Below are 15653 nucleotides of genomic sequence, written 5' to 3' on the forward strand. Positions count from 1 at the left end.
ACGTCATATGTTCAAGGTCACCGACATTTAAATTTCCACAGGTTCATATAAGAAACTAGTAGACTTAGGCACATGTACTTTATTGTATTTATTAATAAACATGAAGGCTTCTCCACACTTTGGTTTCCAGAATGGCAAGACAGAGCAGAGAGAAAAGTCAAGCCTTTTTAACGGATTGAACAAGGTATCGCTGTCCCTTCAAATATATTTTCCAAATCATTTTTTTCCAGTTACTCACCAATAAGCTCTTTGTTTCTGATGTCTAGAGCCATGTTCCTCAAGGCAGTGGCAATGGCACAGACTACTCGGTCATTGTCTATCCTCAATAACTCCACCAGGATAGGAAGGCCCTTCTCTTTACGCACTGCAGCCCGGATATAGACTGACCACTGGACATAGACATAAAAAAAGAGGAAATTGGTCCACGATATATACTACTGCTAAGTTAGCAATAACTTGTTTATGAATCTAACCTTACGTTTGACATTGTAAACCAGGGGTGACAATGATACGGCCCGCGGGCCGGATGAGGCCCGCTAGCGGGTTTAACCCGGCCCGCGAGATTATTTTGTAAAGTAAAAAAATAATAATAATAATAATGTCAGACCAACTAATCAGCCAGCCACAATCACAACATATAAATTCATAATTTCACAAGCAATCTTCAGATGAGCAATGCAACTTGAACATGGAATTGCCCTGGATGTCATTATTTTACACACAACCTAAAATTGCGGTTTGTTGAAAAAAGTATAAAAATTTAAAAGGATGTCTCTTGTCTAAAATGTATTCATTTATTTTTAAGTCTGAAAAATTGTTCAATAAACATACTTTAAGACATTACAACAAAGTCAAGCTTTGCATTTGTATTTAAAAATTTTTTATCTCCCACAATCTAACACTACAAAAGTGTTTATACGTGTCCACACCAATGAGTGTAAATCTACACTGAGTAGTGTTGAAAGTACTTTACACTCGTGTCAGTGTTAAAGATTGAATTCTGCCACTACACTTAACTCTTATGAGTGTACTGCATAAGTGCAGGGGTGCCCAAGTCCGGTCCTCGACAGCTCCTATCCAGCCTGTTTTCCACGTTTCTCTCTACCAACACACCTGATTCATGATCAGGATCATTATCAGGTGTCTGTAAAGCTTGGATGCAGCTGCGTTGGAGAAGGGGGGACATGGAAAACAGGCTGGATAGGGGCTCTCGGGGATCGGACTTGGGCACCTGTGCATTAGTGTCAGTGTTAAAACTGTAACTCAAACTACACTTTACTCTTTGACAACTGATGACACAGCATCAGGAGCAACTGTTGGTTCATTATCTTGCTCAAGGATAACTTTGACATAGTCACACTGTCCTGGGATCAAACCCAGGGTTGCGAGACGACCACTCTAAAACTGAGCCACGCCGCCCCAACAACAACTGCATGTATCGCTATTGAAATGCTAGGTTGATTAAAGTGTCAAAATCACTATAAATAATGATATACTTTTTTTCTCCTCTGTTCAGGGTTTACACAGCCTCTCAACCCTATTTCATTGGGAAAGGCTTCTAATCCCATTGTGACACCGAAGGATACACACTACACAGATGGAATTTTATAAAATGGTTGGTGATGCACTTAATGGTAGCACATGAGTGTCTTGCACAGACAGAACATTCTGCTATACATAGTATTCACATGACGTCACCGACACCCACATTGAAAGGATTTCCAACCGACAAAGTCTACCAAAGTGTGTTCTGACCATTTTGATTGAGGTCAATGTCATTGTAAGATGGTAAAAAATGCTTTTACCATAATGTGCCGTGGCTCGCTCTGGCTAAAAATTGATTTGTGGTCAAGATGTTCGATTTTGAGAGCTATCCAAATACCCTTCCTAAGGTCTCTTATTTTCCTTTCCCAGCAGCCCCAAAAAAAGTTGAAATTGTTGTTAAAGTCTACGAAAATAAGTGATGAATCAACAATGTTGTTGCTTTTGTTGTAACCTGCTGTAGTAGCTAGTAGCTAGCGCGCCAGGGGGAACTAGCTACTTGGTTTAAAAATAACCCGAGATTCTTCACTTCAAATTCACAATTGATAAATGCACATATTAACCAACAAAATTCGACAGTACAGAAGACGCAACAATGTCCGTGTTTTGAGAGCCATCCTAACTTAGAGCATCCGTTTTCAAGTCGTCCGGCGCGGGCAGTATCGGCAAATGTTTGTAAACCAATCGATTGCACTAACCAAACGTTATAATGCGTAAGAGCAAAATCTTCCGCATACGTCATACGGTGACATTCGTCAATAACAAAATAACATTCGGCGTAAACTCAATCGAAGCAAAGCTGACTTCACTGGAAAGTTGCCCCACCATGAGGGGCGGGCTCGCGATCCCGTGACGTCAGTGAATACTATGTATAGTACAGAGCTTACAGTGGTATTCTCCCCAGTGCACCAGCGTGTTCTCCAAGTGATCTTTCAAGCTCTCTGTGGATTTCAATACACACATTATTGTGTGGTTATACCTTCCAGCTCCCAGCAGCAAGGTTTTGCAGCGCACCGGCTGCTCCCTCCAGGGTGTCTGGGTTGGAGCATTCAGACAGCAGGGTAAGGTAGGGCTTGACAATACTGGGATGCCATAACATCTGAATGCCTTTTGGGGGCTCCGCCAAGTCCGGAAATGGACCGACACCGTCCCACTGTGAAAAAAGGACACAAGGTTAAGGCAAGAAAGGTACTGTGTGGGGTTTCAAGCTAATGTTTGGGTTTATGATAACAAAGCAATAATTGTACTTTGGTGGATCTGTTCTGTTACCTGTTTAATCAGATTGTTATATTTGAGAAACGACAAAACATAGGCTTTGAATCAAGTTCTTAAAGACAGTGAGCGTAAGGACGACCATTAACATCAAGTGAAGGCGTAGTGCTTCACATTGTAACAGTTTGATGTGTGTTCTTACAGTGCCACAACAAAGTGACAGATTCCCTGATCCAGCCAGTGATGGCATTTTTAGAGTATCTGGGTAAAGGATTTGAAAAGTCTTGGTTCTACAAGAAAGAACACTTCTTCCTTCCTCCATTCATTTGAGGGTAATTTCCATATACGTTTTGGCATAGGTTTTAATGCTCGTCCTTACTACAACCATCCCTATTTATATCACTTGGAAGTCAAGCTGGCTTGCCTATTTCAATACCAACTAAATAATGCATTCTACAAACAGTTACAAGAAGTTTGAGGAGGCTTCTAAATTACCTTGATTTCTATTAGTTTAACAAAATGTCTGTCTTATGTTGGGAAGTAGATGAAGAAAAGGTCACATTTTATGACCAGTTTATGTAAAGATTCAGGTAATTCCAAAGGGTTCGCACTCAGTTTTTGTCCTTCTTTTTTTTGGCAAGTGTGCATGCTTGAATGCATTTCGTGAATGTCAGTGAAAAATCTTTGAAACCCTAACAAAGTTGAAATAAAATGTGTTGGAGAAGCGTCAAAGGAATTCCTCAACCTTTCTGTGGTCTGCTATTATTGTATTGCTGAAGCCAAAACCGGACAAGTGATCTAGAAAATAGGTGCATGGCAATCCCTTGAACTTCCTTCCATGCATTTCATCTAAGCTACTCTCTTTTTTCTAATTACCCACAGTTAATAGGATAGGACCTCTCCAATAGCAGCTCTATTTGCTACTTCATGGTAATCGGCTACAGCTGCACTGAAGTGCTTACACACAGCTGGAAGAAAATGCTGCATGATATTAAAGCAAGGAGTTTGTATTTATGATTTTTAATGTAATCACAGGGTTACTTGTAAGCTCACTTAACCCTGTCGTTAAGCAAAAAAAAACAAAAAAGCATTGACAAATGTAAGCTAAAATGCCAGCATCAGTATTCCCATTTCAGAATCATATTCTGTTTTTGCTTGAAACTAAACGGGGGCAAATTATGCTTAATTGGCGATTCACACACCGGATGTGTTGGGTTCTCCATTCCCTATCTTCTTCAAATGTGAAAGATGTCTGCCACTCAGTCAGAATGTGCCTCTGATTGCGTATTATAAGCATGGCAAGATGGAAGACGGAGCATCAAATAAAACAGCTCAATTCTACACCAATTGCAGAATGATGGTGCGTCTTGATTAGATAATAGATAAAAGTGAACTAAAATGAGCATTTTCATTAATAAGCACAGGTAGCCATAAACTGAGATTAGCTGAGCTATAAAAGACAAGCCGTTGTGCCTCATATTATGCTCTTCCCTTGGTTTACTTGATATATTTATTTAGCAAATACAAAACCAAGCTGTTGCCTCCTGTTTTGCTGAATGGAGGCTGGCCAAGCACCGGCCACCGCTGTGAACTACAGAACTTTGGTAGACAGTTTTTGTTTTTAAAGTGCTTTCCAAATAAAGTTGGATTGGATTGGATGAACAGTCCTGAATCTAATAGTTGTCCACTTCCTCATTGGAAGCTCAGTACCAAGGACGTGTTAAGCAGGGTTTGTCATCAGATGTTTTTTAGGATCCCTCTTGGATGCCGATTCCTTCTTCCAAGCAGCTTGGGCGACAAAGACAATGGATGGGGTGGTGTTCTTCTAGTGGGGCTCCTGATTGTAAGTTCAGCAGTGGGTGGACTGCCATTGACGGCTATAGATGTCAAAAATTCATTTGAACTATTTTTGATTAGTTTAACATTTTTTTCTACTTTTGTTAACAAGAGTATGAAAACCTAGATTTTTTTATTGTACATTTAGAACAGATATAAAATGTGTGATTGATCGTGAGTTAACCAGTGAAATCATGCGATTAATTATGATTAACAATTGTAATCACCTAAGGGCCCTAATTTTTAATAAACTTTTCTTAAAAAAAAAAATACTAATTCGCGTCAGGCGATTACATTTTTTAATTGTAATTAATCGCATGACTTCAATAGTTAACCCACGATTAATCACAAATTCGATATCTGTTCTAAATGTACAATTTTATTTTTCTAGGTTTTCATACTCTTAACTAAAGTGGAAACAATTTAAAATTAATAGAAACTATTAAAATTAATTTTTGACGTCTATAGCCGTCAATGGCAGTGAATGAGTTAAGGATCGGAGGGGTCTTTTGGCACATTTTTTCAGAAGATGCTGTTTGCCAGATGTTTGCTCCATCAAAGACTAAAATACATAATTTCAAACAAAAAGACACACGCATGTAGTGGCACTCATGCAGATGTTTAGTGCTGTCAGGCAATTAAAAAAAAAATCTAATTAATTATATGATTTGTAATTAATTAATCTAATTAATCGATTTTAATCTCATCTCTGCTAAACGTCCCCAAATAAAAAAAATTGAATTCTAGGACATTACGGAAAATTCTTTTTTACACAATCACTGAGTTCTTGTTAATAGTCCTGTCTTTGTTCTTATTATAAATAAAGTTGCCGTTCAAAGGTCCAAGTAAGCTTGCCTCGCTCTCCTGTGTTGCACTGGTGTCCATGTCTGTTGTCATTCTACGTTTGACGAGGGGCGCAGGTAAGAAGTGACGTGCTACTGCAGCCTACGGGTCACTCAATGAGCCAAATTTCAAATGCTTGCGCAGATTTCACTTGACATTCATGGAACCTGACTAAACAAACCCACAGGCGTCATTAGCATCCATGAGGTCTCCCTGATTTGTTGGAATTTAGATGTTTATGGGGTTGGTGAAGAACCCTGGTTGGTGGCCCGGTGGGTGGTGTCTGGTCGGTGCTGGATTTCACTTTCCTTTCTTTGGTCCTTCCTCGGGTCTCCTGACGGCGGTCTTCGGTTTAGGTGAACGGTATGGGATTTTTTTAATAGTTTTTTGGTGAACTAACGAATACACTGCTGTGAGACTTCTAACCTTAATTGCCTTCATTTTCATAACGCGTTCATTGGTAGCATAATTAATCTAATTAACGCGTTAAACTGACAGCCCTAGTTTTATTACGATTCTATTATTTTTCTCCAAACAAGGCCCCTGAGTGTGTGACAGTAACAGTAACCAAAAAATAGAGTGGAGTTTCTGACCTGGTCGTGTCCCTTCTTTTTCTTCTTCTTCTTGCCCCAGCATCCTGAACTCTCTGCATCCTTCCCACCGGTGTCACATAAAAGACCGTCAAGCTCCTCAGACCCCCCTTGTTGGTTGTGAGATGTCTCTGCAGCCAGACGGTATGACAAGTTCCTCAGGATGCACACACAGTTCTCGACAGTCTGACATAGACGGGAAGAGAAGAGAAGCCAGAATTCATTATTGACAGATTGAAGTGCCACGAAGGAAGAATAGTGATAAAGCAGATACACAGGGCAAGCGGGTAAAATGACGCTGAAACACTGGCCTTATCATAGTATAGCCAAAAATGTATGCAGACTTGAGCGCAGAGATGCTTATTGATTGTACAGGGGTGTGAAACTCATTTTTGTCATAGGCCACATAAGGCATAAGGTTACGGTTTCCCTTAAGGGCCTTTAAAAATGTATGTCATACTATCACATACATACAGAAGCGTGGAGCTAAAGATACATAGCTACACACAACTGCATATTTGCATTGTCTGTGGATTTCTATTTCTGTGAGCGTGTGTGTGTGTGCGTAGTGTGTTACCTTGCTGTCAATCTCACTGCTCCCCAGTGCAGTCTGGATGACGTAAAGTAAAGCATCTGTCAGACCCTCGCACTCCCTCATCCTCCTGCGGGCTTCCTCGCCTGCAGAACTCACATTGCTAAAACACACACACACACACAAATTAATAGTCTATATAACTCGCGCTAACATAAAACAAGGATCATTGAGAGGTGGCTTTTGAAAACTACAGGTACATTCAATGGTAACCAATATGATCGGCCCATGTGCCTATTGTAAAAATAGCTCACCAGTAGTGGGACTTTGTGATTTCCAAGAAGTGATCATTTGAAAATAAAAACACTAATAAGAGATTTATAGAAATGTATGGAGCGCGTAAAGTGACTTGGAGGGGGGTGGGGTGGGGGCCCGGGTGTACGTGTTGGGTCATCCTAAAGAGCAACTTTTCTCGTTTGAACGAGAACGTTTCTTGTTAGGGTGAGAAACGTCTGCTTAATCGTCCTAACGAAAAAGCTTTCTTGTTATGAGAAAGTTTTCACGTCCTGAGTGATATATTTCAATTTTTATACCCCCAACAAATGTAAAGCATATGAACAATTACTGTATCTGTATCCTACCTTTTAAAATAATTGTTGATAATTATTACAAGCAATCATTCACACATAACCCATCCACTGATTTTTTTTTTTGGGATGGGGGTCTTAATCTCTTAAAAGTGGGCATTTATGCATTTATTGTGACTTTCTCTTCAAGTATGAATGCATGTAAAATCATGCAGCCAAATGGACTAGCGTTGAAATAAAACAGAAACCGTTGTATTAAAAAAAAAAAAGTGTCAGTCTTCTCTGTCATCAAAAACAAATCCGTGAGTTTCTTTTGTCTTTACATTCCTTTCTACAGTTTTCCCTTCTTTTGTGGACTGCTTGCAAGCTCTTAGTTGGTTGGCAGAAAGGCTTTTTGAGACATGTGACATCATTTTTTCCAAAGTAAGACACAGTGAGCCGCAGGGAGGACCGGGAAGAATTGTTAACGGGCTGATTGAAATACTGTGTGAGATTGGAGAGACAAGATGTGAACAGAGGGAAAGAAAATGAGAAAGTGGGGAGCATAAAAGATGGAGGACGAGGGGGAGCAGGTGGCCAGTGATATAGCGAACCTGCCATGAAATATTCCATCTTTAATCAGAGTCTCGGCATTCCCTAACGAGGCATGAGAAAGATGAATTGGGAGTTTGAGTTTAGGCAGCTGATCCACACTAACGCTTGCTCTGCAGGACAACGCACTAATGCAGACACACCAGCAGGCTCGAACCCTTACCTGTAGCTTCTAGGAGATGATGCAGCACTCTTGAGATGAATACCTCACACGCCATTAGGCATTTACATACTACTGTGAGAAATGATATCAAGCTAACAGAAAAAGTGTGAATACCATTTTGCAGTGCAGGCAATGTCACGATTTAGCAGCCGCGAAGCTTAAGTAATCACTTCCTTTTCCCAGACGGTCTATAAAGACCTCACCTTTACCGCATAAAATATGCATTGCGTTCATTGGTGTTTTTACAACTAAGCAGAAAAAATGTGTTTAATCATAAAAAAAAAATTCAGATCCAAAACAACAATATGGTATCAGTGATGCTCTAATTCCAAGTGTGTGATCCAAATGAGTCAACAAACACCAACACTCCAAAGCCAAATTGTGAGTCATCTTGATCGCAGCTAAGTCTGTCATTCCCCCCCCCCCCCCCCAGACAAAACAGAATCTAAATATAACCATACACAAACTGCTTGCCTTGAACTTGAGAAGATTTATTTAGCTGTGACTGTGATGGGAAACATGCAACTCAGTGGATAAATACGCATAATCCCTCCTACAGCCAAGCCTTTCCTAATGACAGCCTCCATTTGCCATTCAGCCGCGAATCACTACAGGAGTCCCGTACAAACAAAATACAGTCGACAGCATAATCGAAAATTTAAAGTATAGGTGGTCCTGGATTGACTGGATTGATAATCTCGACCTAGGATCATCGAGTACATGTGTTCCAATCTACTCACAAAATCGGGTCTGTGCCATAGGATTGTGTCTCCATCGTAAACCAAACTATATTTGGGGAGTTTTCAGAACGGCCGGTCCATTTTTGCGTCCCTTGGAGCTCCTCCCCTCGCCTCAACATAGTTCTTTCATCACAAGATTGCATTGCACCAAAGCAATATTATTAGACATGGCTTTGGCCTGAGCGCAAAAGCGCCAAAAGGATGAGTTTGTCATGGAATAAAAGATTTTTTTTAAATCCTCATGTAAAACTACAAATATGCGAGTGTTTACTGTACTGAAATTAGGACTGGTAGCAGGACAGTGGCCACTTTGATACACAATATCTGCTTTTGAGAATGAACACTGACATGTCTCCCTACGGAGATCAATAAATAAAATCAACAATACAATTAAACGAGAAGATAATGTTGTGCCAAATTAGGCAGGTTCAATTACCTCATCCCCTCCCAGCCATTTTCACTGAAGCAACCCCCTTCGCTCCAGGCTGTTTTACTGGATTTTGACAGATTTTGCAAGGCCCACAGATTGTGTTCTACAGCTATAAAAGCATGGAAACTACCAAAGTGTCTTTGAGTGTCTAGAAAAGCGCTATATCAATTTGATGCATTATTATCATTATTATTAAGAGAAAGATTAGAGTCTCTTCTTTCATCAGGAAAAACAGTATATTTCTATCTGATTCCGTTTTGCAGCAATTATCATTAGAATATAGCTAAGTTTCATCATTAATCACAAATCAGTTTTAAACAGTGGGGAAAAGAGCCTTTTTGCAACATGGCCCTGGTTGATCTCTTATACTCTGCTGCCACCTGCTGGCCGTTTTTGTAATAACTACCACTGCTTTAAGCGTTCTCTTCAGTTCAGAGGCTGCATCAAAGCCTTCTGTATGCTCTAGCATAAAAAGCAAACATAAAAACGCATAAATACGTTTTTGGGACCATGGCAATATTTAAAACAGAAAGTTTGTATACATTTTTGGGAGCAGATGAGTTAAGACACAACAACGAGAGCCTGTGGTGTGACGTTACTGACCGGAGGCAGCCGGTGGCATTGCGCAGGACCTGGGACGAGTGGAGATGTAATTTGCGGTCTTCTTGCGTATGGGGGGAGGTGTCCCATCCCGAGTGGGGGATGATCACAGCATTGGTCAGAACAGCCAGGGCATCCTGGATGATAGGCATCTTCAGGGCATCGCATGACGAAAGGTTCCACAAGACACCTACGCAACAAGGATGAAAGGTCGGTGACGTGTGAATGAACATGCGGCCGATGAAAACACATTCATCCGTTCTTTCCAGAACACTATCAATAACTTTATGTCCTTCAAGGGGCTTCTCCTTGGGTCAGCGATCTTTTCATTAGTATTGTAATATCAGCCATGCTGGTGATTGTAAAAACACGTCATAAATTAACTGTAGTCATTCTTGTTGACCTTCACTTTGTTAAATATCAGAGTCCGTATCTCAGGAATGCACCCGTGTAATTGGATGCTTGAATGTGTCCATCCCCGATCACATCTGCGTTAATCTATCCTTCTCTGTAGCTTTAATTAACACCCTCAAATATCAATGTAAGAGAGCCGTGCATGTGGTTAGAAGGAAGCTATGACTCGCTCCTGTCTCCGCAACATTAATTAGCTGGGTCTGTCACATTTTTGCTTAAGGATGCTGGTAAACATGTACAGTATTTTTGTCATTTGGTTGCTTTTAAGGATCTTGGTTGGGGTCTGTTTTCCAGGGGAGAGAAACCTATTTGTGATGTTCATATCATTAAAACGTAAGCCTTTAAGTTTGTGAACGCACTATATAAAGTTGAGTATCTTTTTTTCAAAAAAATATCAATAATAATAATAATACAAATGTAAAAGTCGATCACCGAATTTTAAAGTTTATGCCACTGATGCTCGAAATGAAAAGTATCAATAATTTTGGGGGTTTCTGTAATTGCTAAGACACCAGTAATTAGAAGCTTCGGTTTAATTTTACGCTAAAACATTACGTACTAATATTTATGTCCATGGATGTTCAAATGAAATGTACAAAAAACTTCAAATTTAGTTAATGATTCAAATCAGAAAGTTTGTTTTCATTCCACGGACCAAATTAAATGGCTACATTTTAATATCGTCACGTCATTGAATCGCACGCACCGTGGCCCATGTATCGAGATAACATACCAAATCGTCTTTTATGAGCAATGTACACCAGACATAAATCGGTTTGACGATGCTGATTTGTTTTTCTTTGAATTTAATTGACTTGGCTAATTTGAGCTTCAGAAAGCTTTTACACGTTGGTGCATATTAATAAATATGACAAAAGCTACAACCATACCATATCGAATTGGTCATCTCCGAATCTAACTGAATCAAGTCGATACATCCTTGAATCGCATCGTACCCCATGTATCGAGAAGCATATAGCAAATTGTTTTTTGTGGAAAGATACACACCTAGTAAATGGCATTATTTGCAAATTAAAATGCCACGTTAAAGTTCTTACACATTCCCGGATATTAACTCATTCACTGCCATTGAACAGAAAATTTGTGATTAATCGTGAGTTAACTAGTGAAGTCATGTGATTAATTACAATTAAAAATGTAATCACCTGATGCCCCTAATAAAAAAGAAGAAAAGATTATTAAAAATTAGGGGTGTCAGATGATTTTTTTTTATTGTAATTAATCGCATGACTTCACTTGTTAACTCACGATTAATCACGTTTTATATCTGTTCTAAATAAAAAAGTTTTAAAAAATATATAAAGGTTTTCATACTCTTGTTAACAAAATTGGATATATATTTTTTGAAACTAATAGAAATAGTTACAATGAATTTTTGACGTCTATAGCCGTTAATGGCAGTGAATGAGTTAAAAAAACAACATATTTTGGTGGTTGATATCATGAGGTCACTGAAATTGAAAGAATCTGTATTAAAGCACATCATGATTTTTTGCTAATCACTGTATAAGTCTCCCCCTGCACATTAGTAACAATCAGTCATAACTCACCATGTACCATTTCTTAACATTCTTGACTATTTTTGCCAATGAATGTATGTTGTATTGCAAACAAAGAATAGCACTGGGAAAAAATACAGGTGAAACCCTAAAATGAAAATGCTTGAATTACATGAAACTAATTGCTTTCACACCTGTATCACGAAAAAGTAGTGAGCGAGACAGCTTTCACAAACATAACATGGGGGAAGAATTGCCCTTTGCTGATAATGCCAATATAATAAAGTGTGTTCAATCTACCAAGCTACAACAGCAATTAGCTAAGTGCACTTTAAGAAGACACACATTCAGTAGAATGTTTGCAATCAGCCAGGTCTTTATTCTAATTTTTGTCGGATAGTCCAAATTAATATTACAGTATTGATGAAAACAGGATTCTATATGTGGTTGCGTTTCTAAATTTGCATGGCTCAATTTGAAGATCCACAAAGCTTTTTTTTTTTTTTTGGTCTAAGGTAGTCTGAAAAATAAATGGGCAAAAAGCTTACACTATATTGCGTATTAAAAATGCTAAGCCTCCCCGAGGATGATCATGGTTGCCACATAGAGGCATGCAAATAATATCATCATGAGTAAAATCATCTGTTTGCCAGCCTCTTTTCCACTGTGCAATATGACATCATCCGCCTGAAGAGAAAGGCAGAGTGGGTCTTTATCTTTGATCGAACACGTTTGCGCCCACAAACCCGCACACATGCACACAAATACACACCCAGATGAAGGGGGTTAATTGCCTCAGCCTTACATCATGAGTGGCAGCAGGAGGTTACAAAATGTGCTGTTGTATTGAGAGAGGGGAAATGAACATGTTGGCTGGCTTTCTTTGTCTCTGAAGCCGAAGCACAGCCCTCATTTGGGCTGTCATTCACTCCACTATCTAATTTCTCCCTCCTGCATCACCGCATTGCATCTCTTTATCTGCCCATTGATATTTGAATTTGCTTTGCACACTTTTTGTATCTCTGACACCACCATTTGTCATTTTGATACGACAGCGGGAGTCTGCACAGAGAAATATATTCCAGCTATTGCCTCCCAAAAACCCCGTTGTTGAATAGCAGGGTGAAAAAAATTATGAAATCATGGTTGTTTTTTTTTATTGCCATATTTCAGCCTCCTTCTGTCTCACCATGGCAACTGGAGCAGGAAACAATTCAGAGATTCAGTGTGGTCTTAATTGAGACTCCTATTCAAAAACACAACAACCATCCATCCATCCATTTTCTATACCATTTATTCTCATGCTTACCAGAAAAGAATATATCAATATGAGTAATTGGCCATGGGACCATATTACTGACAGGAAGTGAAAATGTAAGAACATATAGATACACCTTTCTTTGCCTGAAATTCACTGTCGTAGCCAAGATTCAATGCATCACAGTGTGAACATTCAGCAATGTATAGATTCGGACATACAGTGTGGCTTGGTTTTTCTAACAAGCATGCAAAAAATCATATAGTTTAATAGTTTAAATCGTGCTACACACTATTAATTGTGTGAAGGCTGATAGCAGTCAACTTTTTGATTCCACAATTTTATTACTCACACTTTTTGACGTGTTACTCCTTCCACAGTTTTCAACCGATTCTCACCATTCTAACTTCAACATGATCCAATAATTCACTTCAAGCGTGCTTTTATTTTTCTAATGAAAAAAATTCACAATTTTGCCAAATTTTTACAACTAAAATGTCACCATTCATTTCCAATGGCACATTCACCATTTACATAGTTCTCATTTAAAATTAAAAACAATCTAATAATAAAAATAATAATGCATCGGATTTATATAGTGCTTTTCTAGACACTCAAAGACGCTTTACAATGTAATGGATGCATTATTGTTGCACTCACACATTCACACTGTGGTGGGGGTAAGCTACTTAAGTAGCCACAGCTGCCCTGGGGCAGGCTGACGGAAGCGTGGCTGCCAGTGTGCGCCTACGGCCGTGCCGACCACCACCGAGTCTTGCCCAAGGACACAAGGACACAACGACACATGACTTGGGGAGAGCGGGGATCAAACAGCCGACCTTCTAGTTACTGAACGACAGTCCTTACACCCTGAGCCACGGCTGCCACAAATCTGCTCATTCAATTCACCTTGCAAAGGATTTTTAACATTCCAAAAATTCGTACATGCCAAAAATGTCACATTTTCAAAGTAATATTCATATATTCACCCCAAATTTCTCACTTTCTGATCAATTATTTTCCCCCCACATTCATTCACTGATTCACACAATTCCAATTTCAACACACTCAAAAATTCATGCTGTCCAAGACTATTTTTTTCATTCCAAATATTCAAAAATTTTCCCCAAATTCAACATTTTCCCATTAAAAAATTAAATATTAATTCCAGATGACACATTCAAAGTAACAGACTCAAATCATTCTTATTTTAAATTTACATCATTCGGCTCATTCAATTCACCTTGAGAACAATTTGCAACATAAAATAAAATAAAAAAAACGATATACCATTTTCACCATTACAGTTTTTTCCCCCAATTGCATAAACACTTAAAAACAAAGAATTACATAACTATCAACACCTTACAATGAAGGAGCAAAATGTTGGATTATAAATTTCAGCCTCAGACTTTTTGCAGAACAATACACACAGTGATTTGCCAAACACTTGTATACATCAGACTCAGAATTATATTATCATGTCACTTCATTGCCATTCCAAAGCACCGACTGACAAATCAGCACACGCGTGAGCCTGTTGATTAAACACTTACAACTTAGGTGAGCAAACGCATGCATGCTTTATTGTACACACACCAATCGGGTTTGAACACTACAAAAAATGCAGCAGGTAAGTTCACCTGCTTTCAACCAAAATGGAAGAAGTCAGAGGGGGAAAAGTGCAATCGGTGGAGGACGAGCAGGAGGTTGAGGTCGAAGAAGATGTGAAATAGGAGGAGAACGTCCTCAAAGAAGAAGAGGAGCACATTTGGCAAATGAAATTCGTGCAACACTAGTTGATAATGTCATCAATCATGGATTGACGCTGAGGGAGGCTAGACTAAGAGTTCAGCCAAATCGTAGCAGATTTACACTGGCATCTGTCATAAGGAGCTTACAACAAGAAATACGTTTAAAAAATGCTAATGAGGATATTGCCTACAATGTCGATGAATTTCGCTGATGAGATCCAACTAGGCGATTTATTTAATTTATTTTATTCATTTTTTTTATTTTAACTTCACATAAATTTAACTTGTACTGGTAGTGCAGCATTTATATTTGTCAATTTTCTGGGCTGACAGTGTTGGGATACATTTTGTTTTGATTGTCTACATTGACTGATTTCAGTTATGTAAAGAGTAATACATTTTCAGGAGTGTCATCTTGTTTTTGATTACTGTAAAATACCCACACAAAAAAATATATGATTTGTTAAATTGTTTTTCTCCTCTTATTTCTGAATTTTTGGACCAACTCAAACCATTCCAACTTTAAACTGCTCATCTTATCCCTACAGATAGTTTTTCTTTCAAAATGTCAAAAATAAAAGCCCAAATTCAAATATTTTAGTTTTTCCTCATCTAATTCAAACAATTCTGACTTTAAACTGTTGAGTTCATTCCATGTCATTGATGGGCTTGAGGTGGCGTTTCTGTGCTCGTCCTTCCGCCCCGCACTCATCCAAGCATGTCTTGATGGACGTTGCTTTGCACTGCACAGCCATGCTGGAACAAAAAAGGGCCGTTCTCAAACTATTCCCACAACGTTGGAAGCATATGACACTCCAAAGATTATGGGTAAGATAAAGAATAATACAATTTAGGATAGAGGTATAAGAATTTAACGAAATAAGGGGTCTATATTTTAAAGGCTAACACACTATTTTTTTTCCTTGAGGTATAGCTTCTTTTTTTTTGCTGTGCATTCACCATCTCTTTGGAGCTGTTGACGTTCTTGCATTTCAGCTTGACATTTCTTTGATGCTGGTAGAATACCAAAGTAATTACTCA

At 38.8% G+C, this 15653-nt stretch overlaps 1 protein-coding gene across 10 annotated transcripts in view; it reads right to left on the reverse strand.

The window, feature by feature from the left end:
- Positions 1-15653, reverse strand: part of ctnnd2b (catenin (cadherin-associated protein), delta 2b) — a 139658-nt gene that overhangs the window by 7136 nt on the left and 116869 nt on the right. For all 10 annotated transcript variants that reach the window (XM_086095373.1, XM_086095356.1, XM_086095337.1 and 7 more), the window contains 5 exons: positions 9670-9856; positions 6601-6718; positions 6027-6209; positions 2522-2695; positions 239-389 (listed from right to left, as the gene is read on the reverse strand). In XM_086095373.1, coding sequence (XP_085951499.1) covers positions 239-389; positions 2522-2695; positions 6027-6209; positions 6601-6718; positions 9670-9856 — 813 coding nt within the window. The remainder of the gene's footprint in view (positions 1-238; positions 390-2521; positions 2696-6026; positions 6210-6600; positions 6719-9669; positions 9857-15653) is intronic.

This window comes from Leptonotus elevatus, chromosome 1 (assembly GCF_054856555.1).
Source record: "Leptonotus elevatus isolate MCC_2025b chromosome 1, RoL_Lele_1.0, whole genome shotgun sequence".
Lineage (NCBI taxonomy): Eukaryota > Metazoa > Chordata > Actinopteri > Syngnathiformes > Syngnathidae > Leptonotus > Leptonotus elevatus.